Source organism: Phaseolus vulgaris, chromosome 9 (assembly GCF_051622355.1).
Source record: "Phaseolus vulgaris cultivar YP4 chromosome 9, ASM5162235v1, whole genome shotgun sequence".
Classification (NCBI taxonomy): domain Eukaryota; kingdom Viridiplantae; phylum Streptophyta; class Magnoliopsida; order Fabales; family Fabaceae; genus Phaseolus; species Phaseolus vulgaris.
Window position 1 is genome coordinate 38,630,569 of NC_143506.1, and position 27,176 is coordinate 38,657,744.

At 32.8% G+C, this 27,176-nt stretch overlaps 3 protein-coding genes across 4 annotated transcripts; 2 read left to right on the forward strand and 1 right to left on the reverse strand.

The window, feature by feature from the left end:
- Window positions 1-3,205: 3,205 nt before the first annotated feature.
- LOC137821915 (uncharacterized) lies at window positions 3,206-8,282 on the forward strand. 2 transcript variants are annotated; one of them, XM_068626718.2, is made up of 3 exons: window positions 3,649-6,633; window positions 6,847-7,421; window positions 7,674-8,282. In XM_068626718.2, the coding sequence occupies exons 1-3, from the start codon at window positions 3,998-4,000 to the stop codon at window positions 8,042-8,044; spliced, it is 3,582 nt and encodes a 1,193-aa protein (XP_068482819.2). In that variant the 5' UTR covers window positions 3,649-3,997; the 3' UTR covers window positions 8,045-8,282. The 2 variants fall into 2 exon arrangements, with proteins under 2 accessions (XP_068482818.2, XP_068482819.2); XM_068626717.2 differs by having other exon boundaries at window positions 3,206-7,421.
- A 3,086-nt stretch (window positions 8,283-11,368) lies between these two features.
- LOC137822501 (uncharacterized) lies at window positions 11,369-16,376 on the forward strand. The gene is made up of 7 exons (XM_068627396.2): window positions 11,369-13,139; window positions 13,232-13,353; window positions 13,859-14,563; window positions 14,735-15,203; window positions 15,285-15,423; window positions 15,864-15,957; window positions 16,041-16,376. The coding sequence occupies exons 1-7, from the start codon at window positions 12,030-12,032 to the stop codon at window positions 16,156-16,158; spliced, it is 2,757 nt and encodes a 918-aa protein (XP_068483497.2). The 5' UTR covers window positions 11,369-12,029; the 3' UTR covers window positions 16,159-16,376.
- A 7,649-nt stretch (window positions 16,377-24,025) lies between these two features.
- SOS5 (Fasciclin-like arabinogalactan family protein) lies at window positions 24,026-25,729 on the reverse strand. The gene is made up of 2 exons (XM_068625961.2): window positions 24,880-25,729; window positions 24,026-24,721 (listed from the first exon to the last, which is right to left on the reverse strand). Exons 1-2 carry the CDS (start codon window positions 25,600-25,602, stop codon window positions 24,131-24,133), a joined length of 1,314 nt encoding a protein of 437 aa, XP_068482062.2. The 5' UTR covers window positions 25,603-25,729; the 3' UTR covers window positions 24,026-24,130.
- Window positions 25,730-27,176: the final 1,447 nt, after the last annotated feature.

The window sequence follows — 27,176 nt, forward strand, 5'->3', positions numbered from 1 at the left end:
ATATTAGTACCAAAAAGTTATAGTTCTTGCAAGAGCCTCTTAAGATTTGATGCATTTATGGTAAAATTGTCATTGAATATAATTTGCTCGTGATGAAAAGACATAAGATTAGAGATTCTTCCTATTTATTAAGCTAAACTGTGGACTTTTAGTTATTATGCTATAAATTAAGTACAAGAAGTTTGACATAATTATCAATTGTAATTTTTTTGTACATAATTCAACTATTGGGATATAATAATTAATGTTACAAGTTGAATTCTTAATATATTAATTATTTTTTTAAGTATTTAATAAATTATTTTTTTTTCAATTTGTATATCTAATAAATTACAAAATTAAATGTCAATTTAAAAACTAGTTTATATTATTTAGATATTAATTATTTTTTTAATTTATAAAATAATATTTAATTTAATCAATATAATATTTAAGATTTTTTTTAAATTGATTTTAATTTAATGATTTTTTAAGTGTAATTCTAACTCTTGTATTCGTAAAAAATAATCATCTTTTCTAATTTTTATAATAAAGTATTTATATGTTAAAGTAATATTATAAATATAAGAAAATTTATTAAAATTATTAATATAGCATTCAATTAATTTTTTTAGAGTTTAATTTATTAAAATAATAAATAAGAAAATATGCAATTAAGAAAATATTTTGCCTTCTTTTCTAATCTCTAAATTTGATTACTTCTATATCCATGACATTTTTCCTATATATAAAAGATATAAAATAGTATGCAAATAAGAAAATATTTCCCCTTTCTTCTAATCTCTTTTTTATCGATGACTATGAGTTTAACAAAATTGATTGAAAAATAAGCGTAGTGTTATTTTATGAGATGTTTTTTTATGAGAAAATAATTATTTTCTAAAATATTTTTTATTCCATTTCTTAATATTTATTTAATAGTATTATCATATAAGAAAACGTATTTATTGTTAACACATTATTTGTAGGTAGTAGAATACATGCTTCCACCAAGAAAAATAACCTAGAACATGGGAATTCGTTTAAGAAGGACTACTTTATATTAAAAAAATTGTTAGTTTTCATCATGAACCAAAATGAAGTTCTATATTAAATATAAATATATAAGTTCAATTTTATATGAACAATCAGATGATTATATTCTTATTAACTGTTTCGATTTTTAAATATTGTGTTATGGACAAGTTTATTTGATGATAAAGTTTATACTAATACATGATATCTATATTTTAATTTGGTTTAATTAAGTTTTAAGTTTATTATAAATTTGAGTATTTTTAATTAATTTTTTTAGTTTATTGAGTATTAAAAAATTATATTTTTTTAATTTCGTTTTGTTGATTAATTTTTCGGTTAATTAAGTGAGGTGATTGTTATTTTGTGAAGTCTTTAGTTAGTATGAATAATAAAAATTATTTATTATTTTAGATTAATAGTATATTATTTTATATTAATTACAAAATATAACGATTTTTTTCACTTGAAAACAAGTAAGCAACATGGCAGCCAAAAGATCCAATTAACAAAAAATTAAATACCAAACAATTCACTTGAAAAATAAAATAAAAAAATTAAATATATACTGAATATATTAAATCTGTTTAATAAGGATTCAATTGAATTAGTTGGAACTTAATTAAACTTATTAATTTCGATATTTGTGATAACAATTTTAATATATATCTGTCTCTTATTTATGGGATCGAGGCTTTATTGTTTTTTTATTGTAATATAGTTAATAAAACTGACCAAAATAATTTGAATGAATACATGAGTTAAGTTTTGACTAAAAATATTTTAAGAAGAACAATTCAATTTTTTTAAAGGTACATTAATTGAAAATAGAAAAAAATGTAATTTGAGAAGTTTATCGGTTGTCACCTTTAATTATGAACTAGTTTTGGACTAATCTTTTCAAATATAGCTCAACACTATAGAATTTATTATGTTTTAATTTATTTTTTATAAATTTTATTACGTACATTACTTTTAAGATATTATCTTAAAATTCAATTTTATTAATGTTTTATTTAGGAGTCCAATTTTGTTTGTTAGAATTTTTATGTTGTCCTTCTATTGAACCTTTAAAATATACTGACTCTGATATATTAAAATATTTTAATATGTTTAAAAATATCAAAATTAATGTATTTTAAAGACAAGAGACAATACCAAAAATCTAAAAAGAATCCTTCTTTATTTAGTTGTTGACAAAGTATATATTTTTAAAATAAAAAGTAATTTTTAATTTTATTATGTTTTTATATTATGTCACTAAAAAAATTCATTAAATAAAAATTAAATTTAAAAATAAAAAATAATTACTCTCTATATGAACTAAATTAAATATTATTTTAGAGATTAAAAAATTATTTATATATAATTTCTATTATTAATAAAAATTTATAAGATAGTTTCTAAATTGATATCTAAATTACCTACCAAGGTTTTAGTTACATATTTTAGATTCTAAATTAGTCTCAATTAGTCTTCTAAAAATTAATTTAAAATCTAAAATATTAGTAGTCAAAATCTTGATACTAATTATTAGATACTAATTTAAAATTATTTTATAAATTTTTATTAGTAATAAAAACTATTTTAGATATCAATAATTTTTTAGTCTCTAAAATAATATTTAATTTAATTCAATGTTAACTAATTATTTTAATTTTTAAACTTAGTTAGAATTTAATGAATTATTTATAGACTAACCATTTAATGGAGTTATGTTAAAATATAGTGTTATCAATTTATTTAGTAATGCTAGAATTTAGGACTAGAGGAACCTTGTTAAGTGAGGAAATCGAAAAAAGACAAGACCAGTTGGAGAAGTAGCTAAGAGGGTTTACTGCATCAACTCTGCAACCAACCAACCAATCAATCACAAACACCAAACCCTACAAAATCTACATTAAACCATCAAAATTCACAACAACAACAACAACATTATATGAATTAACATCAACAATAAATATTTGTAGTAGTTATGCATAAACTACACAACTTTTCTTCATTTCACTGCAAAACTATATACTTTCTCTTTTATAAGCGTTACTTGAAGAACTTCACAAGAAAAGTTAACCATTCATTCGTGGCTTACGTATAATATGACAAATGACACCATTGACTTCCTACAACAAACAAATTACAGATTCATACACAAACATTTTCAAAGGGAAATTTAACTCTTCACTTTCTCTCCATGGTAGTTTTTCTTCTTCTTCAAACCATGCAAAATCCACCATTTTTATTTCCCTCTGTTTCTTCACCAACCACTCTATATTATCACCACTATAACCTCATCATACCTTGCTGACTTCACCGTTTTTTTTTTGTCTTTCTGGTTTCACTCCCTGATTTCTGCTGCATCACATCACAAAGTCTTAATATTTATTGGTTTATTCATTGCCACCTTTTTTTCTTATACTATTTCCAATGCTCTTTTGACCTTCTAAGCGTTGAGCTCTTCCACATTTAATGAATAAGCGTTTTGCCATAAATGGTAATTGGTTACTGTTGCAGCTGACTGACACAATCGCATACTCATTTATAGTCATTCATGGATCATAGACACGCTTTCTCAACACACTCTCAGCTGCTACCAACTCATCTATATATCTCCAATGCATGTCATGCAAATGCATCATCATCATCAAAACCTCTCTAATTTGCTTACACATATACACACTTCAAGAAAGCATGTGAAAGCAGAGCAACATGCACTACTACTACCATGTAGCTTCCCCGTGTACTTTTCCCTCACATCAACCTTCTATCTTCTGCTAAAATACATATATACTCACAATCCAAGAACAACCACCACCGCTTCCCAACTCACAACTACACCATTAAATTTCACTTGTCTTCATGTCTCTTTTTGTTAGTAAGAACAGAACAACAATTTCAGCTAAAGAATTTAAACTAGTCGTTACGTAAAGTAACCATCTATATATCCCTCACCCCTCACTGGCTCCTTCACTCATTCAATCCCAAAATGAAAGAAGCGTCAATGAGGATTTCAAACCTTGTTATTGTTCTCCTCCTCTGTTTTTCTTGTGCTCTGCTTTGCCGTGGAAATGAGAGCACCATGAGAGTGCTTTTGGAGGTGAAGTCATCGTTCACTGAAGACCCAGAAAATGTTTTGAGTGATTGGTCAGAGAACAACACCGATTACTGCAGTTGGAGAGGGGTGTCATGTGGGTCAAAGAAGCGCCATTTTTTGGATGATGATGACGACTCGGTGCAAGTGGTGGGACTCAACCTGTCCGAGTCATCACTCGGTGGGTCGATATCACCCTCACTCGGTCGTTTGCAAAACCTGCTCCACCTTGATCTCTCTTCTAACCGCCTCGAGGGTCCCATTCCACCTGCCCTCTCCAACCTGACTTCGTTGGAATCTCTCCTTCTCCACTCCAACCAACTCACCGGTCAAATCCCAAGCGAGTTAGACTCGCTAACGCGTCTCCGAGTTTTGCGAATCGGTAACAACCAACTCAGTGGCCCCATTCCCGATACACTTGGATATATGTACAACCTTCGGTACATTGGTTTGGCCTCATGCAGACTCAGTGGTCCTATCCCTGGCAACCTCGCTCGGCTCGCTGAGTTGCAGTATTTGATTCTGCAGGATAACGAGTTGACGGGGCCGATTCCGTTCGAAGTGGGGTACTTCTGGAGCCTTGTAGTCTTCACCGCCGCTGGGAACAGACTCAATGGCTCGATTCCGAGAGAAATGGGTCTAATCTGGAAACTTCAAACTCTGAACCTTGCCAACAACAGCTTAACCGGGTCGATTCCGAGTCAACTCGGGAAGCTAAGTCAGCTTACGTATCTGAATTTCATGGGGAACCAACTCGAGGGTCGTATTCCACCGTCTTTGGCTCAATTGGGTAACCTTCAAAATCTTGACTTATCAAATAATACGCTTAGTGGGGAAATTCCAAAGGAGTTAGGGAAGCTGGGTCAGTTACAATATTTGGTTCTCTCTGGGAACAACCTCTATGGGACCATTCCAAGAACCATATGTTCCAATGCAACAAGTTTGGAGCACTTGATGATAGCAGATAATGTACTTTATGGTGAGATACCAGCTGAGTTGGGTCAGTGCCAATCCCTGAAACAACTTGATTTATCAAGCAATTATCTCAATGGGTCAATACCTACTGAGGTTTATGGGTTGGTGGGGCTAACTGATCTCTTGCTTCACAACAACACTTTGGTTGGTTCAATCTCTCCCTTCATAGGAAACCTCACTGAAATGCAGAATCTTGCACTGTTTCATAACAACTTGCAGGGTAATCTGCCCAGAGAGATTGGGATGCTTGGCAAATTGGAGATAATGTATCTTTATGATAATCAGTTGTCAGGGAAGATTCCTTTGGAGATTGGTAACTGTTCAAGCTTGCAAATGGTTGATTTATTTGGAAACCATTTCAGTGGTGCAATTCCCTTCACTATAGGGAGGCTGAAAGAGTTGAACTTTTTGCACCTTAGGCAGAATGAGCTTGTGGGTGTGATTCCCCCCACACTTGGGAACTGTCATAAACTGGCTGTGCTGGATTTGGCGGATAATCGGCTCTCAGGTGGCATTCCTGCAACATTCGGATTCCTCAAAGAGTTGAAGCAGTTCATGCTCTACAACAATTCTCTTGAAGGTAGTCTTCCTCACCAACTTGTAAATGTAGCAAACCTGACCAGAGTGAATCTTTCAAATAACAGACTGAATGGTAGTTTGGCTGCATTATGTAGCTCTAGCTCCTTTCTTTCTTTTGATGTCACGGATAATGAATTTGACGGTGAGATACCCTTTCTCCTGGGAAATTCACCTTCCCTTGAGAGGCTGAGATTGGGTAACAACAAGTTTTCTGGTGAAATTCCAAGGACATTGGGAAAAATCACCACATTGTCATTGTTAGACGTCTCAGGGAATTCACTCACAGGTCGAATACCAGACGAGCTTTCTCTGTGTACTAACCTGACTCACGTTGATTTAAACAATAATCTTCTAACTGGGCATATACCAACATGGCTTGGAAGTTTGCCTCAGTTGGGAGAGGTTAAGCTCTCATTCAATCAATTTTCTGGGTCTATTCCACTAGGCCTACTCAAACAACCCAATTTGCTGGTTCTTTCCTTGAATAACAATTCTCTTAGTGGAAGTCTCCCAGGTGATATTGGTGATCTTGTGTCTCTTAATACCCTCAGGCTTGACCATAATAACTTCTCTGGGCCAATCCCTCAAGCAATAGGTAAATTGAACAATCTTTACGAGCTGCAGCTATCCAACAATGGCTTTAGTGGGGAAATACCAATTGAGCTTGGAAGTCTCCAAAATGTCCAAAGCATTTTGGACTTAAGTTACAATAATCTCTCTGGTCATATCCCATCTTCACTTGGCATGCTGTCAAAATTGGAAGCACTTAATATTTCTCACAATGAACTCTCTGGAGAAGTGCCTTCAGTAGTTGGTGAAATGACTAGCTTGCAGGAGCTTGACATCTCTTGCAATAACCTTCAAGGTGCATTGGATAAGAAATTCTCCCGCTGGCCAAATGAGTCGTTTGAAGGCAACCATCTTTGTGGAGCATCTCTTGCAAGCTGCAACAGTGGTGATGGTTCCAACAATAAAAGGTCAGTCTTCAGCAACACATCAGTGGTTATAATCTCTACACTTTCAACTTTAGCTGCAATTGCTTTACTTGGACTTGTAGTGATCGTTTTCCTTAAAAACAAGCAAGAATTTTTCAAGAGAGGCAGTGAAGTAAGTTTTGTTTTCTCCTCTTCACCACGAGCACAAAAACGATCTCTGATCCCTCTGACTGTGCCTGCAAAGAGATATTTCAGGTGGCAAGACATCATGAGTTCCACAAACAATCTAAGCGACGAGTTTGTTGTTGGTATTGGAGGTTCTGGGACAGTGTACAGAGTTGAATTGCCCTCTGGAGAGATCGTGGCTGTGAAGAAGATTTCAGGAAAAGATGATTATTTGTTGAACAAAAGCTTTATAAGAGAAATCAAGACTTTAGGGAGGATCAAACATAGGCATCTGGTAAAACTGATGGGTTGTTGTAGCAACAGAAACAGAGGAACAGGTTGGAATCTGTTGATATATGAGTATATGGAGAATGGGAATGTTTGGGATTGGTTACATGAGGTGCCCCTCAAAGAAAAGAAGATCCTTGATTGGGACACAAGGTTCAAAATTGCTATAGGATTAACTCACGCAGTGGAGTACCTCCATCACGATTGTGTGCCAAAGATCATTCACAGAGATATCAAATCCAGCAACATATTACTAGATTCCAACATGGAGGCTCACCTGGGAGACTTTGGACTGGCAAAATCACTTGTTGAGAATCCAGAATCTAACACAGAGTCTAATTCTGGCTTTGCTGGATCTTATGGATACATGGCCCCAGGTAATAATTGATCATACCATTCACTTGAATTCTTATTTATCTCATTTCTTTTTACAAAACATAGATACAATTAGAACTGAAGTTTTACCATAATGTTCTGTGCTGACTTTTTAATGCAAACTTTTATTATCCAGATTATCAAGGTGAAACTCTAATTTAATCCAATCAGAATATCGTTCCAAAAACATCTAAGTTGTTCATTCTATATCTTGTCCAACTGTTAACCATTGATTGACATTTCAATGTTTTTAGAGTATGCATTCTCACTGAAGGGCACAGAGAAAACTGATGTGTACAGCATGGGAGTTGTGCTGATGGAACTTGTTACTGGTAAAATGCCAACAGACGAAGCTTTCAGCGCAGAAATTGACATGGTGAGATGGGTGGAGATGCACCTTAACAAGGAAGGCATTGCGGCTGAAGCAGTGATAGATCCTCAGCTGAAACCCCTTTTGCCTGGTGAAGAGTTTGCTGCATTGCAGGTTCTCCAGATAGCCATACAGTGCACAAAAACTTCACCACAAGAGAGGCCAACATCAAGGCAAGTATGCGATCATCTCCTGCATGTGTCCAACAACAAAATTGTGGATTTTGAGAAGAAGAATCTAGATCATTACTGGTGATTTTCTTTCCAACATATTGAAGATGAAGAAAGACATGTTTGCTGTTGTTGCTGTGTGTAGTTCTGGTTTCTGCATTGCTTCTTCCAAAACTTATCTTATATATTCAGATAAAGATTGTTAAATTCATTAAGATTATTGCATGTTAGGAATGTAACATTGCTAATGGACTAATCTTATCCTTGTTATGCATGTCTCTTCTTTTTAATATATAGTAAAGTTCAATACATAAATATTTCTTATATATATGGATGCTTATATATTAACATTCTCAACTATAAAAATATACATTTCATATTTTAATAAATTAATATTTTATTTATTTATTGCAAATTAATAAAGGATATGGTAATTAAAATATGAACGTGACAGTAGAATGTCAAATTAAATCTATGTAGTATAAGTTAGAGGATAAAAATAGAATAATTTTTTGTTCTTATTAGTATAAGTGAGAGGAAAAAAATAGAATAATTTTTTGTTCTTATAAATGTGGATATAATTTTATGTCAATTACAACATGATGGATAAATCAGGTAACGGTTAAATACGTTTTCTCTCTAAGTATGATTATAAAAAAAAAGTACTTAAATGAAACAATGTTCAAAATGAAAAAAAAAAACATAATTTAAGATTCAGAAATTGATATGATTTTATAAATGTGTTTATTATGTGATGGAGTAATTTTTTTTAATTTACAATTTAAACATTAATAAACTTAAACTTTTATGCAAAATCTTTAATTTCTAATATTTGTCCAAGAATTTTGGTTGACCTTTAAAATTTTGAGTCGACATATCATAACCTAACTATTGCTTTTAATTAATATACAAAATTCAAATTCAAAATTTAAATTATTCCCACATTCAATAAAACAAAACTACAAATTAAATTTAAGCTATAATTGCGTTATAAATTCTCACACAAATCAAAGGAGCTACAAATTAAAATTCAAATAATTGCATAATTAAATGTGACACATACAAGAAGCTACAAATTCAAATAAAAAACGTTTCTATTCAAAATCTAATTTAAATTATTCTTTCAAAATTAATGTCCATAAATACGCATTTATGAATATTCTAAAATGAAAAGGGAAGCCTTTTTTTAGTAGAAAAACGAATATTCTACGTAGATCACATAACAAGTACCATTTTGATACTTACAAAGTAATCTTTATACTTTTATTGAATATTCTGTGACATTATTGAATACATTTGGTAACAATTTATGGATTATCAACTTATTAATTAAATAATATAATAATACATGAAATCTGACGGTAATTTTTATTTTAATAATATACACAAATTAGTTATCTTTTTAAATTTCAGAAAAAAATAATAATTCGTAAAATTAATTAATTAAGTGTGATTATCTTTTTTATTTTAGTCATTTAGTAAAAAATTAATTAAGTGTGATAAAAAGAAAATACACAATAATAGTGGGGAAAACTCACCACCAAAAAACACTTTGATTCCTTTAACTATTATATTTAGTACTTTTTATATATAAATATACTATTTCAGTATTATTAGTAATGAAATTTTGGTACAAAAGTTTTTGCAAAACTGATAAGAATGCGTGTAACAAATTATTACTTTTAATAACAAAATGCAATAATAATTTATTTTTGTCTATTTTAAGTTATTTCACATAAAAAATAATCATATAATCTATTATTATATTTTAAAAGTAGGTCTTTTTTATATTTTTATTTTCTAATTTTGTTGAAAATGTCATCACTAGTCCCTTTTTTTACTATATTTTTAGGTCTAAAGAAAAGTGTATAGGAAAAACACATTTTTCCTAGATATTTTACTGTTTTGCTAATGAAAAAATTTTGAAAAAAAAAAAATACAACAATAAATCGTGTTTGAAGTTTATGATTTTTTATTAAAAAAAATCGTGTATACAACATATCACTTCAACTTTATTACATAAAAGTATAACAGAGATAACTTTGTTTTTTTTTTTTTTTCTTTCAAATCATGTATATTGAAAATGATTTTAATTTGATTAATTTTCTATTAATATATCAAAGTTTTGCATGATGAAATTATTTTAACTTTTTTTAAGTAAAGTTATATATAATAAATATAATTTTAATTTTGAATTGAAATTTTATATTATAAACACGACTTCATTTACTTTAAAACTTAAAAGAAAATTTTGAAGTCATACTGGTAATGCAATACCACGACTTCACTTTTAAAAATTGAAAAATAATAGTCATGTACGACTTTAACATTAGCGTGTAAAACCCTAATCAAATTAAAATCATCTTCAAACTACAAGACTTTCAATGAAAGAACAAAAAAGAAAATCATATATTCATTATAATATTTTTTTTACTAAATTACATTAAAATTTTAAAAAATACCTTTTTATTATGTTTATTTAATATAAATATTTTATCTATAACTTTACATTAAGATTATTTTATTGTATATAAAAAAATTATATTTAATATATTTAAAGTTATAATACAAAATTTAGAATAAAAATATTAATATAAAAAAGATTAAATATATCTTTCGTTTATATACTATAATATGAAATTGATGTTTGTAGGATGAAAATGATTAGAATGAGTTTTTTTTTTATGTAAAATTATTATTATTATTTTTTAAATATTGTTAGTTTGTTTTGTGTCAAAAGTTTTTTGGTGTTTTGATTGCAAACTGACTACTTTATATTGATTGATGAAGTAAAATATTAAATTAAATCAATTTTAATGAAAAAAGAATATATTTTCATATTTTCATATTTCGAGAATGGTATAAAGTTTAGAAAAAAATAAAAATCAATCTCATCTTATAATAGAAGGAAGAAAAGCATATTTAATAAGATAAAGATATTAGATAAAACTAAAATTAATACAAAGTTAGTGCACCTAGAAAAAAATGAATAATTCTTCATATTCTATCTACCCACTATAATTTTTCTGAAATATATAAACTAAAATGCACTAAAAAATAAAAAACAAAATGGAAGATCAAGAATTAGAAAGGAAAAAATTGAAACAGAGTCTAAAATTTTTATAGGGTATCAAAATTAAATTTTAAAGAAATAACGAATGGTTTAACTGTTGATAAAAAGAGGAAAAATGTTTTTTTGACACTCTTCTAAAACATTACACTCACTTAAGCAAAGAACACGAATGTGATAAGTGTTGATAACCAAAAGAAAGTGAGTGAAGAAGAAAGTTGAACTGAGAGAAGAAACCAGAAATCACAATAACTTGTGAAGTTAATTTGGTCAACAGAATGAAAAAGTAGAGAGTGATGCACTTAATCTTCTAATACTAATAAATAAGACGCTCACTCTAGACGCTCTCTTTCTTTTCTTTTCTTTACCCCACAATCTCAACGGTCCAAACCCAACGTCTCTCTCACTGCACCACACTGTTTCATTCGTCTATAACAATTCTCAAACTTTTCCAAGTTTTGTTGCACTTTTCTAACACCCTGTTTCCTTCTTCCTTTCACATCTACAAAAACAAACCCCAACCACGACAATGCTTCTTCCATTTTTAGCCACACCCCTCCCAACCAAAACACACGTTCCTACGTACGAGGAAACAAAACAGAAACATTAACAGCCAACGTTTTTTTCTTTTTATTTCTCTGCTTTCGTTACGAAAGAGCTCTAAATAGAGGCAAAGAAAACGGGAATGAGGTAAAGATTATTTGTGAGCATTTATAAGCCATAAACACCTCCTTCGTTTCCGTAAAACAACTCGTTTCTCCTTCATATTCTCCCTCCCTCCCTCCTCTGTTTTACTCTACCCTGTTTTCTTTTTTTTTTCTGCCTTTTTCTGTGTGTTTCAGCAAAACGAGAAGAGTCTTGTGAGGTTGCAATGTCTCCGATCTCTCCACCCATTTCCCTCAAATGGGTTTCCGTGTCTCCACGTTCACACCCTCCTTCGTAGGGGTTTCGACAAACCGAGACAAAACAACAAGGGACACAAACGATAAAGAAAGCCGACATGGCCCCGTCCGAGGTTGATGTTGTTTCTTCCTCGTCCTTCGGTTGCGTTCTGAGGGACCGTAACAACCGCGAAGCATGCAGGGAAAGCAACGTGAAGGGCACGCATAATGATCATGCTACGTTACAAAGAAACATCAAGAACTTTGTCATGGACCTTAACACGTGCATGGGGGTGTCCTCTGTTTCCACAACAAACGAAAATGAAAACAACAGCAACACCACCACCACCACCAGCAGCAGCAGCAGCAGCAAGAACAAAGGCGTTAACCAGCGTAAGGCTCTAAAAAATAACCGCCTAGAGAGACTTCGTTTCACACGAGCAAACTCCTTCAACAACGGCAGCAGCAGCAGCAACAACAAAGAGTCTTCCTTGGCCTTGTTGATCAGCCCGAGACACTCACGGCTTCTCGATCGATGGGCAGCTAGACAGGCTCGGGAGATGGTGTCGAATTTGGCGAATGAGGTTGAGTTGTTGTCAATGGATGAAGGTGACATGTTCCCAAGGACACCCAGTTCGTCGGAGGAAGAATCCATCTCCTCAGAGATCCCTAACATGGCTGCCTCTTCCCTTGTTCAGATATGGGAGAAGAGGCTGAAGCAATCTGTTGTCTCCAAAACGAACACATTGGCAGAGAAGATTGGTTCGACCTCTTCTCCCACGAATGAGCATGTCAATGCCTCATTGCCCGAGGAAGAAAGCTTTGATGGACCTTCAGGGAATGAAGAAAGTTCCTTTCCTGAGTGGGAATCAAGTGACCATTCTGTTTCGCCACAGGCGAGGTCTGAGAGTGGTGTCAGTGTTGCTAGCCTCATAAAGAAACTCACTTCTACCGGGCAGAGTCAGAGTTCAACACCTTCTTTTCTTGATGATAATGAACATGAAGGGTATGCTAGTAGTAGTGTGACAAGTTCTCCTTGTAGAGAGCGTGAATGTGGTCAACAACAGCAACCACCTTCAGAACATAAAATTGTTTGTCCGCTGCGAATTAGAGGGCGCCAAGCATTCAATGATTTGCTTATGCAGATGGAGAAGGACAGGCATAGGGAGCTCAACAACTTGGCAGAGCGTGGAGCAGTTTCTAAGTTCGCACAAAGAGGTCGCATTCAGGTAAAACAAAAGGCAAAGTGGTGGTTCTTCTTCTGCTATGTTAAGCTTTTTACTAGTTCTGATCGTGACTCCTTTTCTATGCATGAATGCAGGCATTGCTTCGGATTAAATTATTGCAACGTGACCTGGCGGATAGTCATAGGTCCCACCAGAAATCAACATTATGTGAATTAAACAACAGACAAGCACAAGGGTCTGCAATTATGCAACTAAGGTTTGATCTTTTCTTGTCAAGTGTGAACTTACTGATTGAATCAATTCCTTTGATTAGACCATACCTATTCATTTACCTTGTCTAAAAGAAAGCTATTGAATTTAAAGGTGGTAGAAAAATGCATTGAAAGATATAACTTTCAATGTTTATCTATTCTTAGTGGACTATTTATTGTCTGAGATGCGAAACTATTAAAAATATACATTCACAAACTTGCTCGAGTATACAATTCTATTTTCTTACCTAAAATTTCAGTTTTTTTATGAAATAAAAAAAATATTTTTTCTTCATATAATCAATCAGAGGTTGTATACTGTAATTTAGGAATGAATATGATGAGAGCTGAGAAGAGAGTAAATGCACAATTGGATTGGCATTTCCTTTTGTAGCTGGTTTTTGGTAGCTTGCATTGATTATATGCATAAGTTCTTAACTATAAATCTCACCCAAGTTGATAATTTGGTGAATAAACAATTTCAATTATCATAATTTTTATGACAAACAGGGAAAGATTTACCAGCGGGGTTGAACTTAGAACTACTGTCCAGGCAGAAGTAGCTAACCCAAGAAGTCCTCAAAGAGAGGAAGTTAACAAAACCACTCAATTGGGTAACTCTGCCACCACTGATCAACTCAGAAAAGACACAAGAAACCAGAAAGCTCATGGCAGTGACAATCTCGCCACAAAATCCACACAAAAGTCAGTTTCACATACTAGAATAGATCATAATAATACAAAAGAAGCTTCTCCAAGTTCAGATGTCATGGTCCAAGAAACACATCCACGTTCAGATGCCAAGGCTCTACACAATAACTCAAAAGAAACTAGTGAGGCAACTACATCCATGATTGATTCAAGTATAAATGAGATGACAGACAGGGCAGAGGAGAGTAGCGAAAAGAATGGTATTACTAAAAGTAGTAATGATGAGACAGTGAATGAGAAAGATATTAGTAACCCACAGTATGCTGAATCCAGTTACAAGGAGAAAATAGAAGAGGCAATTGATCAGAACTATGCTGAAAGCAGTTATGGTGATGAGATGGAGGAAGAGGAAATTGACCAGAATTGTGATGATGAAACTAATTATGACTGGATCAGTGAAATTTCTAGGCCTAGGAGCTATTGGGAAGAGCGTAGGCAAGCATGGTATAGAGAGATGCTTGAAACTGGTTCTCAAAATGAGGATATAAAGAGGCTTCTTGAAAGGTACATAATTTTTTTCTTTTATTTTTTATGTCAGCTAACACCTCAAGTATTATTATTTAGATGAGAAAAGGTCAAATTTGAATGCATTTACTTTGGAATTGGACAATAACTCGTGAAAATACTTTTTGTATAAACTTCATTGATCTGAACATTAGTATATTATGTTTGTAGGAGAACAGTGTCAAGTTTCCTTTCTAGTGACTTCAGGGATAAAATGGATAGATTGATGGTATCTCATAGGGGAACACAAGCACATTTAGTCAATAGTCAAGACCATGAGGAAAACAGCCAAGAATTGATGGCATTTTTACAAGAACGCTTGCATTCTGCAAGAACTTCTCAAGAGGGAAGAGATGGAACTGAGGAAGAAGAAGAAGAAGAAGAAGAGGAGAAGAGAAGTCACACAGAGGAAGAGGAGGATAATGCAGATGAGCATGAAGAGGAGAATGAGCATGAGGAGGAGAGCTTGATAAGTGATTCATATCATGAAGCTGCTGATCGTTCCTCATCATGGAGTTACAGGGACAATGAAGCCGGTGATGATTTTGATAGAGTTGTTTCTACATCTCCACAACCTTATCAATCTCAACCTTTCTATCAGGATAGTAGGCAATCTCCATCCACCAATCATCATTCAATGGTAAGTATGCATTTAGTATAATCTTGATACATATGAGGGTTCCTAAATCTCTTGTTAAATGCAAAACTGCTCTGCATGAAGGAAATGGAACTCATATATGATTTGAGAGGGCACATGGAGCAACTCTATCACGAGATGTCTGAGCTAAGGAAAACAATAAAGGGATGCATGAATATGCAGATGGAATTACAACAAAACATGAAACATGAGGTTCACTCAGGTTTGTGCTTATTTCTATAATGTTTCACTCTCAAAGTGAGTGTGTTACTACAAATCGCCAATTGCATCATAGAATTCGGTTGATAGAGGTGCCAATGTTAAACAGTTATTACCATGTTAACAACTTGAATCTTAACAACATTAACTTTCAAGTAAATTTGAATACGTAAATGAACACTATTTTCAAACAAGTTTCACGTTCTTCAACTTTTTTTAGCAAGTTGAAATTCAATCATTCCACTAGTTCAGAAGGGAAGATTTCTCTTCATCAAACATATTCACTTTCTTCTCACCCCATTTGTTTTTTCAACAAATTTTACTACTGTGTTGTATTGAAGCTGAATATGTCTAGAAGATAATGGTCTCTACCAATTTTCTTTTGCTTTCTTTTCCTGTTTGCCTCACAATAACTTCAGTCATGCAATGCAAACACCATTACAGTTAAAAAAGAAGAAAATAAGTGCCGTAACAGGACTCCAAAGAAAGGCAACTGCTGCATTTGCTATGAGGTGAAAGTTGACACGGTCTTGTACAGGTAATTAACTGCTTCTGAATGAAAATGATTTGTTTCCATTTTCTGAGAAAAGTTGAGTCATGTAATGGCCAAATTCATTGCAGGTGTGGCCACATGTGTGCGTGTCTGAAGTGTGCCATAGAGTTGCAATGTAACAGTGGAAAATGTCCCATATGTCGGGCTAAAATAGTGGATGTTGTTCGAGTATATGTTGACGGTTAGGTGTGATATTGGACAGAATCTCACTCCATAGGACTATCCTTAGTCCTCAAACTTAGCCAGCTGCTACAATTAACAACATAAACCATACAACAGTTTCTCCTTTCTTACATATTCTTTCGTCAAGGGAGCATATGATATTTTTTAGGAGAAATTCGTTTGACCAACATCATTGTACATTTGTCGTAGTTTTAAATTTAATCTTTTTTTCCCTGTTGATATGTGTCAGTGTTCAGAGTAACAGTCTCAGTCTTGTATTACAAGGATATATTATAATAAAACTAAGACAAACGCTTACACAACACCCTCGTGTATTTCTAGCAACATGCTGAAAGGCTTAGAAAGAAAGTGATAAACAATAGTAGTGTTAACATAATAACATCAAATCAAAAGAATGTTGGTGTGTTAATACCCTTCTTTTCTTTTGAAATTAGAAAGTTCTGACATTAGTGGTAGAGCCATTAGAACTATATGCAGGTCACTGAAAAGGGTTCATTCCAATTTTTCATAAATCTACTAAATGCAATCTAATACATAAAATTCGATGGACAAGAAAAACGCGGGAAAAATGATACTGTAACCATACCAGTTCATGTCACTGTTCATTATTTAACATATCTTTTTTTTTTTTCATTTCTACTCCTATTAAATGCAAGGTCATAAGAAAGAAACATGATATAATTTTCTTCTAGAGCAAGTTTAGTACACTAGTCTAAATAAATGGTTGGAGAAATGTTGCTAAGATTTTAGCGATCGTGAAAAATCATGGTTGGCCATGGTGATCAGAAGAGCTTCTGAATGATATTTGGGTTTGGTTCACCTCTTCTAAAGTTTATATGTTAATGTAAACATTGCTAATCAATAGTTAATGCAACCTCAAGTTTATCTGACTATGGTTCTTTTAGCCAAGAGATAGATCCCTTAGTATTGTATTATCAACTAATTAAAAGGAATTAACAACATTAACAAATTTCAATCTCAAGAACTAATTTGAGATATTTTTAAATCTAAAAGCTATTATAAAGTCTGAAAATTGAGGAAAGTGTTTAGCAGTGAAATTAGTATAGAAAACGTATAATCTCTAAAATGTAAAACACGAAATCACGGATCTATATATTATATAATTATGAATTATATAAAATAATAATAAAAATTTATGTGTATATGTATGTTTTAATTTTTTTTAGCAGAAATAGGTTTCTCATGGCTAATCCAAAAGAATTTGTTCCTTTTTTTTATAATCATAATACAAATTTATACAATAAATTTGAATTTTAGAAAATTAATATATTTTTTCTTTTCAAAATTGTATTAAAATCGTGATAAATTTGACAAAAATTTAACAAATATTTTTTGAATTGAACAATTCATCTATATATATCTTATAATAGTTGTACAAATATCAATGTACGATACGTATATATATATATATATATATGATACGAAAACATTATTTAAAAAGCCATAGGAATTGGAAAGAGATCATTCTCAATCGCTCTCATTGAATAATCTTACAAGCTGGACCGTACGTGGATGTGACCAAGCTAGTTGCTAGTACCTTGTACCAAATTCCATTAGTGTACATTGTAGAAGGCCTTATGAAAACACAGTGAAAATGTGTTATGAACATGATATTACGTAATTTCAGGTTATGTTGCATTTTAAGGTTGTCTTGGAGTGATTTTGCAGTTACCACATGAATGCATATAACCCAGCCAGCCACCAAGGGCCCAGCTGCACTCCCAAGACAACTCCTGCTACTCATCTCTTAGATCCAGGATTGGGCCCATCAGTGTTTCTACAGCAAAATACTATTGGACTAATCTCCTAGAAAACTAGAATATCATTATCCTTTCTTTTGATTAACGATGAGATGTGTGAAAATACCAGGGAGTTATTTCAGATAAAAATCTAAAAAAAGTTGAGTTGTTTAAATTAAAACATATAAAGTGAATTTATAAAAAAAGTTTATTGATATTTGTGAGTAGTTTGTGTGTGAAGAAAATTTTAATATTTTAAAATATTAAAAATGTTAGTTTTAAAATTCACTCTTATCTCTAAAAATAATTGAAAATGAAATATAAGATATTTTTGTGTAAATTTTAGTTAATTAAAATTTTATACATTTTTTTGATACCATTTAATAATCAATTATCCACCTAAAAAAAACTTTTCATGAGTGATTATGTAGTTAAAATTAGTGATCAATGTTCCTCATACTAGATAATCGATTATCCTACATGTTTACTTTCAAAACGTGTTGAATTATTAGTCAAACGTGTATTGTTCATAATATACAAATGGTAGAGAGAAAGTATTGTGTCTTGAGCATGAAAGAACATGGAAAAAAATAAGGATAATAACGTAACTAGATAGCTATCTAAGTGGACATCAACATCTTTCTTCATTGTGCTGAGAGAACCACCAACAACATATCAGCGCTCTACCATCTGCACCACATCCCACAAACAAATCCAAACAGAGTGTTACAATGTGTTTCTTTGCAGATGATTACTGTTTATTTATCCTAAAATTAGTTATTCTCTGCCATGAATTTTACATAATAAGATATTGTCATAAGTGTTAACATAGTTATAAATATGAAGATACTATTTATTAAGTTTCAAATAATCATTTTATGGTTGCATAATGATACCCATTGGACGGTGTATTTTGATATGAATGACATGGATAACGATATCGTTGGTGTCGACTTGAATCTAATTTTACAGCTACAACAACAAATACAATTGTGGACAAAAGTAATAGCATTGACAATCCTTTGTATTGTTGCACGTGGATTAAATATGTTGCGTCTATTAAGTCAAACGATAAGCAATATTAGGGAGTGCTTACCACAAAATAGCGTTGTCAGCAGAAGTTGATGTCATACTTGGTATACAATGAACAATGTCCGGACATTATTGGCATATGTCCGGTCCATAAACATTCATTAATTTATGTCAACAATTAAGGGGAACTAAGTTTGTAAAGGTTGCATTTCGATCAGTAGTGGAGGAACAAATTGTTAAATTTGTCCACATCAATGGACATAATGTAAATAATCTAAGTGTTTCATTCTTCAAATGAACAGTGTCTGACTACATGGTAGGGTGAACCTGGATAATGAAGAAGAAGAGCAAGACCTACCAATACCCAATGATCATGTTGAAGACATTGCAACTCAACCCCAAATCCCTTATAATACTTAAATGTTTTCATAAATTTGAGGTGGTATTCAAGAGTTGTAATAAGGATTAAATATTTTAAACATCAATGTGAACAAAGATTTGATGACTTCCAGTATTCTCTCGAATGATAGATGTAATCATGTAATTATTGTTTCTTTCATCTAATTATTGTAATTTGACTTTTTTTTCATCATATTATATTGTACCATAGTATGATTAATACATTAATATTAATTAGGCGTTGATGCTTGATACAATTCAAGTTTATTTTTATTAAGTTTTGCTGCATTTATGAATTTTGCTTTAATTTTTTATAATTATGAATATTTTAATATTATTTTTTTTTTTTTAAATAATTTTTAACAATTTTGTATGTATCCACAATGTCATATAATTCATATTATTTTTTCAACTCGTTCTTGGACAGTAGCATGATTGATGTTTTAATCACACGTAAATTTAAATTTAATATACAAATAAATCATCTTTTATTTTTAATTAATTATAATCACAAAAACATAATTATAATTATAATTTTATCAGTTAAAAAAATTTATCAATTAGACTCATCACATTATTAAAAAAAAATTCATAAACATTTTTCTTCATATTTCTTATTTCTCTTAATCCAAATAACTTCATTACTTCTTTATCAAATCTTTCATTTTCCTCTCATCGCGAGATCCAAACAAAGCATTAAGTCTATTTGCATAAACAAAGAACAAACCTTTGTCATTTGCATTAATAACCTAAATTATAAACCTGTGTCACACCTTTGTGGATGTGAGGGGATCATCTAGGCGAAGTAGCAGTTAAAATTTATGGCATATTACTACCAACCACATGTTCAACTGGAATAAGATTGTTTCAATTAACTGAAGTTTCAAATTTGAATCTTGGATATACAGCTGCACAAAACACTTAGCTGTGCCATCATCCACAGTAATCTTTGTTAACTAGTATGATATTGGATCAGTTTGTTTAAACTTAAATAGGTCATTTTTTTAAAACCTCAAGAAGCAGGATTTACTCATTAAAATAACAGAAAACTGTTAATTTAAAAACAAAGATTAAAAAAACATAAAAAAACAGAAATGTTTTTATTTTATCGAAAAAAAAAGTTTATTAGAAAATTAACAAATGAACTGACGCTTCTCTCCAGTAAAAAAAAAAGAGATATTTGTTGTTGGTAAATGCAGGGCTTGAAAAGGAGTACCAAAAGCTGGAAGCATGAAGTACGGGAAACAGCCCCACTGGTTTTCCTTACTTGAAGAGCACGTATAAGCTGCATCCAGAGGCTTCATTAATGCAGTAACTACAACATGGAAAGTTAACACAGGACCCTTTCTCACCTTTCCTTCCTTCTCTTCAGACAGGCCATGTCCTTCCAAAACAAACACATAGTAAATAACCATAAAAAGGGAAAGGACCATATAATAACTGTCAACCCAGGAAATGGAATTGGAAAATTTTATTAAATATCAAAACTACCATTCTCATGCTAGTTCTGCTTAGTTTTACTGGTTTTGAATAGACATCACAATAAACAAGTGCAAATGCTGCCCCATTATTCATTACTTATACTTGGAATACCCCATGAAATTTACTTCCATGAAATTTATTTTGATTCCTTAATTCTGATTAATATACATCACTAAGTAAATCTAAAATTGATTAATCGAAATTACAGTGACTGAATTTTTCTAGCTTTAAAGCAAAGTGGAAGACGAAATAGATAACTATTTTTAGTAACTCCAGAATATAAACCCGTACTTGATGTACAATGTAAAGATACCTATACCTACTCCAATTAGATTTTGGCATTTCTATTATATATTATGTATCTCATTCTTGTGTGTAAACATCTCCTTACTAGTAGGCACTGAGTATATGATCAATCACTTTAATTCTGACTTCGTAAAATCAAGAACTGAAAAAAATTGTAAAGTCAGATATTAAAATTAAAAAGAAAAAAATACTTACAACCTTGAAGACTAGATTAAAAATTTACTCCACTTCTGCCATCATCCATCTAATGCATACAAACACATACATCTTTATAAAAAGTCATGGTTCTGCTCAGTCTGATCAGTGTAGTTGTCACTTTTCAGTATCTTTATCCTGACCATAAGTCCACAAAGTGCCATTCCTGGTCCTAAAACAATGACAACGCTAACTCCAGCTGTACCCGGCTTAGATATCAACCACCAAATATAGCTACTTTAACAATAGGCAATAGCTAATCTTACTGGAAATAATTTCTTAATATTTGAACACGCAAACAAGTTATTATCACCCGTCTTCCAGGAGTCATTTATGAATTTGAGTTCCCAAGTACAATTGGCAAATGCACTCTTAACGAATGAGTAGATTTTTTGTTTTGTTGATTTGAAACCGACTTATGTAATGTCACACACACAAGTAAACTCCAAAAAAAAAGGGGGTAGAGCATCCCTATGAATTGAAGAATGATCAATCTTTAAGACAAGTGGCCTAGATCCAACCAAAACCACCGTTAAAATGCATCACATTCAAATGAACTTTGTTAGATTACATGCCATATTACCGCATATTTCCAGGACAACACAAAGAACAAAAAGAAAGACGATCATCAACACTTTTATGTAGTATCAAACAATACTTTCCTTGTTTTGCCGTAGATGAAGCAACCAAAAATATAAAGCAAATCTTAATCTAAAAGAACCAAAAATATATAACTGAGGCAAGAGTTTAATCTGAGTTTTGCACCAGCCATTAGTTGTTCCTGACTCTCATCAACTTAACTGTTATTTGAACCTGTAAAGTTATGTCTTGGTCGGAGTGGGAATAGCATTTCTCTTCTGCATGTCCATAGAGTTTTGAAAAATCCAAACATCTCAAAAATAGAGAAAGAGATAGAAATTTATCGAACCAACCACACTCCTTCATATACGTCAGGAGTCCATTGATGAGAAGGGGCTGGGGAATTCCACTTGGTGAGGTTAGCTAAATTGAGTTTTGCACCAATGGCATCAAATCTTCTAATTATAGAAAAGTGTAATAAAAAATATTTCACATTTGGGTCTTCTATTTCTCTCCTGCTTTTTTTACTAGGTGTAAGACAACCCACATACAAATAAATAGCCTATTCGATGCTGGTTATAGCCCACAGAAACCTTGGGCATATGGTGATCCCAACTGCCTAAGACGTGCGTGGTAGGACATTTGGCCTTCTGGGTTTTGCACATCAAATCCTCCATTGATAGGGATGCTCAATTGAAAATCCTTCATTTTAATTATTTCATCTTTTCTTCTATTTCTCCCCTCAAATTTTGAACTAGGAGGAAATTAACCCAGATACAAAATAAAATGATGGTGGTTTCAGCTTCAGCATCAGCAGATAAGACAACTAAATTCAAGTTTCATGACAAAAGTAAAAACATAAAATAAAAAGCTTCATAGAAGGCAAAACAAACCCCTACTAGATTAATCTCTACCTCAAAAGGCTAAATCAAAATGCATTTTAGATCCTTTCAAAACCAAACTTACACCACCAGCATTATATCATCTACACGTGTTCTCAATATCCAAATAAATACAAGGGTAACTTCATGCATGTTAAGAATCTTCAAATTGTGCTTGCATTGCATGAATCTAGCAATCTCAGATCTTAACTAGCAACAAGCTTGCAGCCAACTCTCTAAACTTCATATTCTATAGTCTTAACTCACCAGTTTATTAGTCTCCAGTTTTACAGTACTTGCAAGATAGCAAACAATGAAAACCATAAATTAATTTAATCAGAATATTGAATCACTGATCAAGAAGAACAGGTAATGCGTTCAATGACAACAGATAAAACTAGCAGACTAATACAAATTTGATCAGTTTCGAGTGCCATAACACGTCAATTATATTCAATCGTCCAATACACAAATTGAGCAATCTACTTGAAACTAGGTCATTGCAATTAAGTATTTTAAAACAGATTACGATTAACCATTAAGTTGTAAAAACAAGAAAAGCCATTCATGTATAGTGTAAACAGGGAGCTAGCAAATGTTAATCACAGCTCATACTATAACACAAAGCTACTGCGAGAAATTCCATAAACTCTGAAAAGCTACAAACAAATGCAATACATTCAGCGGGTAATATCCAACAATTAGAAAATTGTTGACATCAAATTTACTATTTCTTCTTACAAATAATATGACTTAACTTCCACTGTATGATGTTATTTTGTATTATTTGCACCTAGATTGCAGGTTAATGCTACTTAATATGTAATCCTCAATTGTAGTTTAAAAAGAAGGAACTACCTGACGGTCATCTAGGCGTAAGATAACAGTAATAAGCAAGCAGCACAAACTCCTGTACCAAATGAAACTAGGTACTCTGCAAGGCACACCCTATCAGCATAAGATCACTCGCATATAAAAGGGTTTTGATGACAATAGAGAAAGCCGCAGTCAACCAAATTCTGAGGATTATGACTAAAACAAGATGATAAGGCTTATTCAACTACCACTTACAAATAATGAAATTGGACTGTATTGTGTATATAAAAAATACAAGGGAGGAAACGATAAAAGCAGAAAAACAACATTGACCTCCTAAATTAATTACACTAATTATTAGATCAGTGGCACAATAATAAATCGTAAAAATGAAGATCACAAAAAAGCAAGAAAAAGAAATGAAAAAAGGCTGCATTTGCAACCTAATAATGCAATTAACCGTGTACAGAAGAAGGTGGAGAAAATTAAAACAAAACCCCACAAAAAAAATAATAATCAATAATTCTATACCACAAGATACAATCCTATACAGCAAAGAAAAACAACAAAGGACAAGGAACCACCACCACCACCATGAGACCGCACATCTTCGCGAAACCCCGGCGGTGACGATAGGTGCGAGGGCTGTCCACCAAATCCCGGCGAATTCTCTGGTGACAACGCATCATCATCCGGCGGAGGAGCACCTTCAAGAGGCTTGGCAGTGACAATTGGATTCCTGCCAAAAATCTCCCTCGGCAAGAGAACCTTGGAAACCCCAAAAATGGCAACAGGGTTCTGATCAAAGACGGTCTGCGTAACTGAGGCCTGCACAATGCCGGTGTTGATGGCAACAGAGCCATTCACACGCGAAATGTTGAGTGTGAAGCTACCAGCACCCATGGCCTCAGTAGCGAGGGTGGGTTGGAAGGGGTTAACAACTGATTCAAGCGAGCCAAGAGGGTAATAGGAATGAAGAACATGGAATTTAAGAACCACCCCTTTTTTATCTGCAGGCAGAGACTGAAGGGCAACAGAGGGTGGAAGATCGGCAAAGGCATCATCCACAGGTACGAAAAGAGTGATTCCAGCACCACCCTCATCAGCCTCAAATTCCTAAAATTGGAAATTCATCAGTTAGTTAAATGCCAAGTGCAAATGATGTATACAGATAGAGATTTTCACATCAACACCATCGTAACAAAAAACAAATTCAAATTCAAATTCAAACTCAAACTCAAACTCAAACTCAGTATCTGTATCACCAACACTACCTGAACTACGCCGGAGGCCGCAAGCATGGAGGCGGCGACGTTGAAGTTGTGGCCGTCGATTAGGGCTTTGGTGATGTTGAGGACGATGTTGGGGCGGGTTTCGGATGCCATGAGGTCAAGGCCGTAGGGGATGAGGAGGGAATTGACGGCGAAAATGGTGACGTTGTAGGGTAGGGTTTTGACGAGGGACAAAACGGTGACGTTCGAGGGGGAGTAGGGGGCGGGGGAGCGGATCGAGACGAGGCCGGATTGGGGGTCGCGCGTGAGGTTCACGGAGCCGAAGTTGTCGGTGGCGCGTCCGGTTGTTTGGAGGAGCGTGGTGACGAGTTTCCCGGCGGGGGGGAGGGCGCGGAGGTCTGACCATGAGAGGAACTGGAGGAGGACGTGGTAGCGGAGGACATCAGCGAGGGCGGCGGGGGAGAGGTGGTGGCGGGCGAGGTGGTCGTCGGCGGCGAGATAGGCGTTGGGGACGGCGAGGATGGAGAGGGAGGAGCGGTCGGAGAGATCCGCGAGAAGAGGCGTTGCGGAGGCGAGGAGCGCGGTGAATTGGGAGAGGTCCGGCACGGTGGAGAGGAGCGCGGTGAAGTTGAGAGCGGTGGAGGGAGGTGGGACCGTTAGGAGGTAAAATAAGAAAAAGAGTGAAAGGGCATTTTGGGTAATCGAAAATCCATAATGAGATGATGGAGAAGGCATTGCTGGTTTCTCTTCTTCTCTTCTGTTCATCACTTGAGTTGAGATGAGAGAGTGAAGTGAGTTTCTCACTCTCTCAATTGCATTTGCAAGCTGTGAATGATCAGATGTGCAGTGAGAGGTGATGCAATCATGATGTGGATTCTTAATGTTTTCCTTCCATTATTATTACTTTTTCATTTATTCCCTCTTATATACACCATTTCATTTTCTATTTTTTAACATTAAAATATTTTTCATTAATTATTTTTCTTTTTAAAATAAATTATCAGAAATCTAATAAATATTTTTTTAAACACTTCAATAATAATTCTCATACGAATTCACAGGTGTTAATGTCTCACAAATGTTAGTGTCCGATAAGACATACGAATTCACACATGTAATAATGTCTCACGAATGTTAGTGTCCGATAAGACATACGAATTCACACAGGTGTTAATCTCACAAATGTTAGTGTCCGATAAGACATACAAATTCACACAGGTGTTAATGTCTCACGAATGTTAGTGTCTGATAAGACAACCAAAGTGTTAATGTCTCATAAATGTTAGTGTCCGATAAAACACACACGCCATTTAAAAGGCAAGCGATTGAACTCATTTTTAAAAAAATTTAATTTAAATTTCATCGGTATAAACTCTAATAGTGGATGAAAATGGTTGAAAACTTAATTTAGGTGGTAGTTGAAAATGGTTAAGTTGGTTTAGCATTAAATGAAAAGTACTTAGTAAATTATTTGTTAAAAGAGTATATGTTTATGGAAAGTCTCTCACTACAATATCCACCCATGTCAATCTATCTTGCTTTTGAAAACACCTCAACCCCACACACCAATAATCATTCATTGTTACCCAAAAAAAACATTCCAACTTTTTTTCATACAAAAACATTCTTATTAACTACTGTAATCTCTTTTTTTTCAAATTAATTAATAATAATAAATAAAGAATAACGAGTATTTTAATTTATATTAAATGCAAATTCAAAATTGACTCTACTGATAATTTTTTTTATTTTTCCTTTTGTATCGCTGATTAACATTTAAAATATAATGTTACATTTATAATATCTTTAATAAATATTTGTTAAAAAAATATTATTTTAATATGAATCTCACTGCAAATGTGATTCAATAAAATTGACAAAATCATTTTAATATGAGTAGTTTTTTTAAATTTTAAAACAATTATATTTATTAATGAGATTTACATTAAAATACTGTTTTTATTTATAAGAAAATTATTAAACTTAATTATATGTAACAAGTTCTCTTATAGTGATTTTAGAATTGGCAAACACTTAGTGGTGTTATTGCTTCTTCTTTTTTCTATGGCAAAGGATTTAGTTGTGATTAGAGAAGCTTGGTGCCATTGAAGCATACTTAGGAAACCTTGTCACTTCGTACCTATTGGGGCAATAATCCAAAGAGAAGGATGCACTTAGGAATAAAGTGTTTTCCTAGATATCAAGTCTATGATGGATCCAAAAGAAAAATAGTGCAATCAATAGGTATGTAAAATAAGAGATAGGTAAATTTAATTAAGGTTTAATAAAATTTTGAAAACTATTGTGAAGATGAAGTTTCCTTTATTTTTATTTTTTTT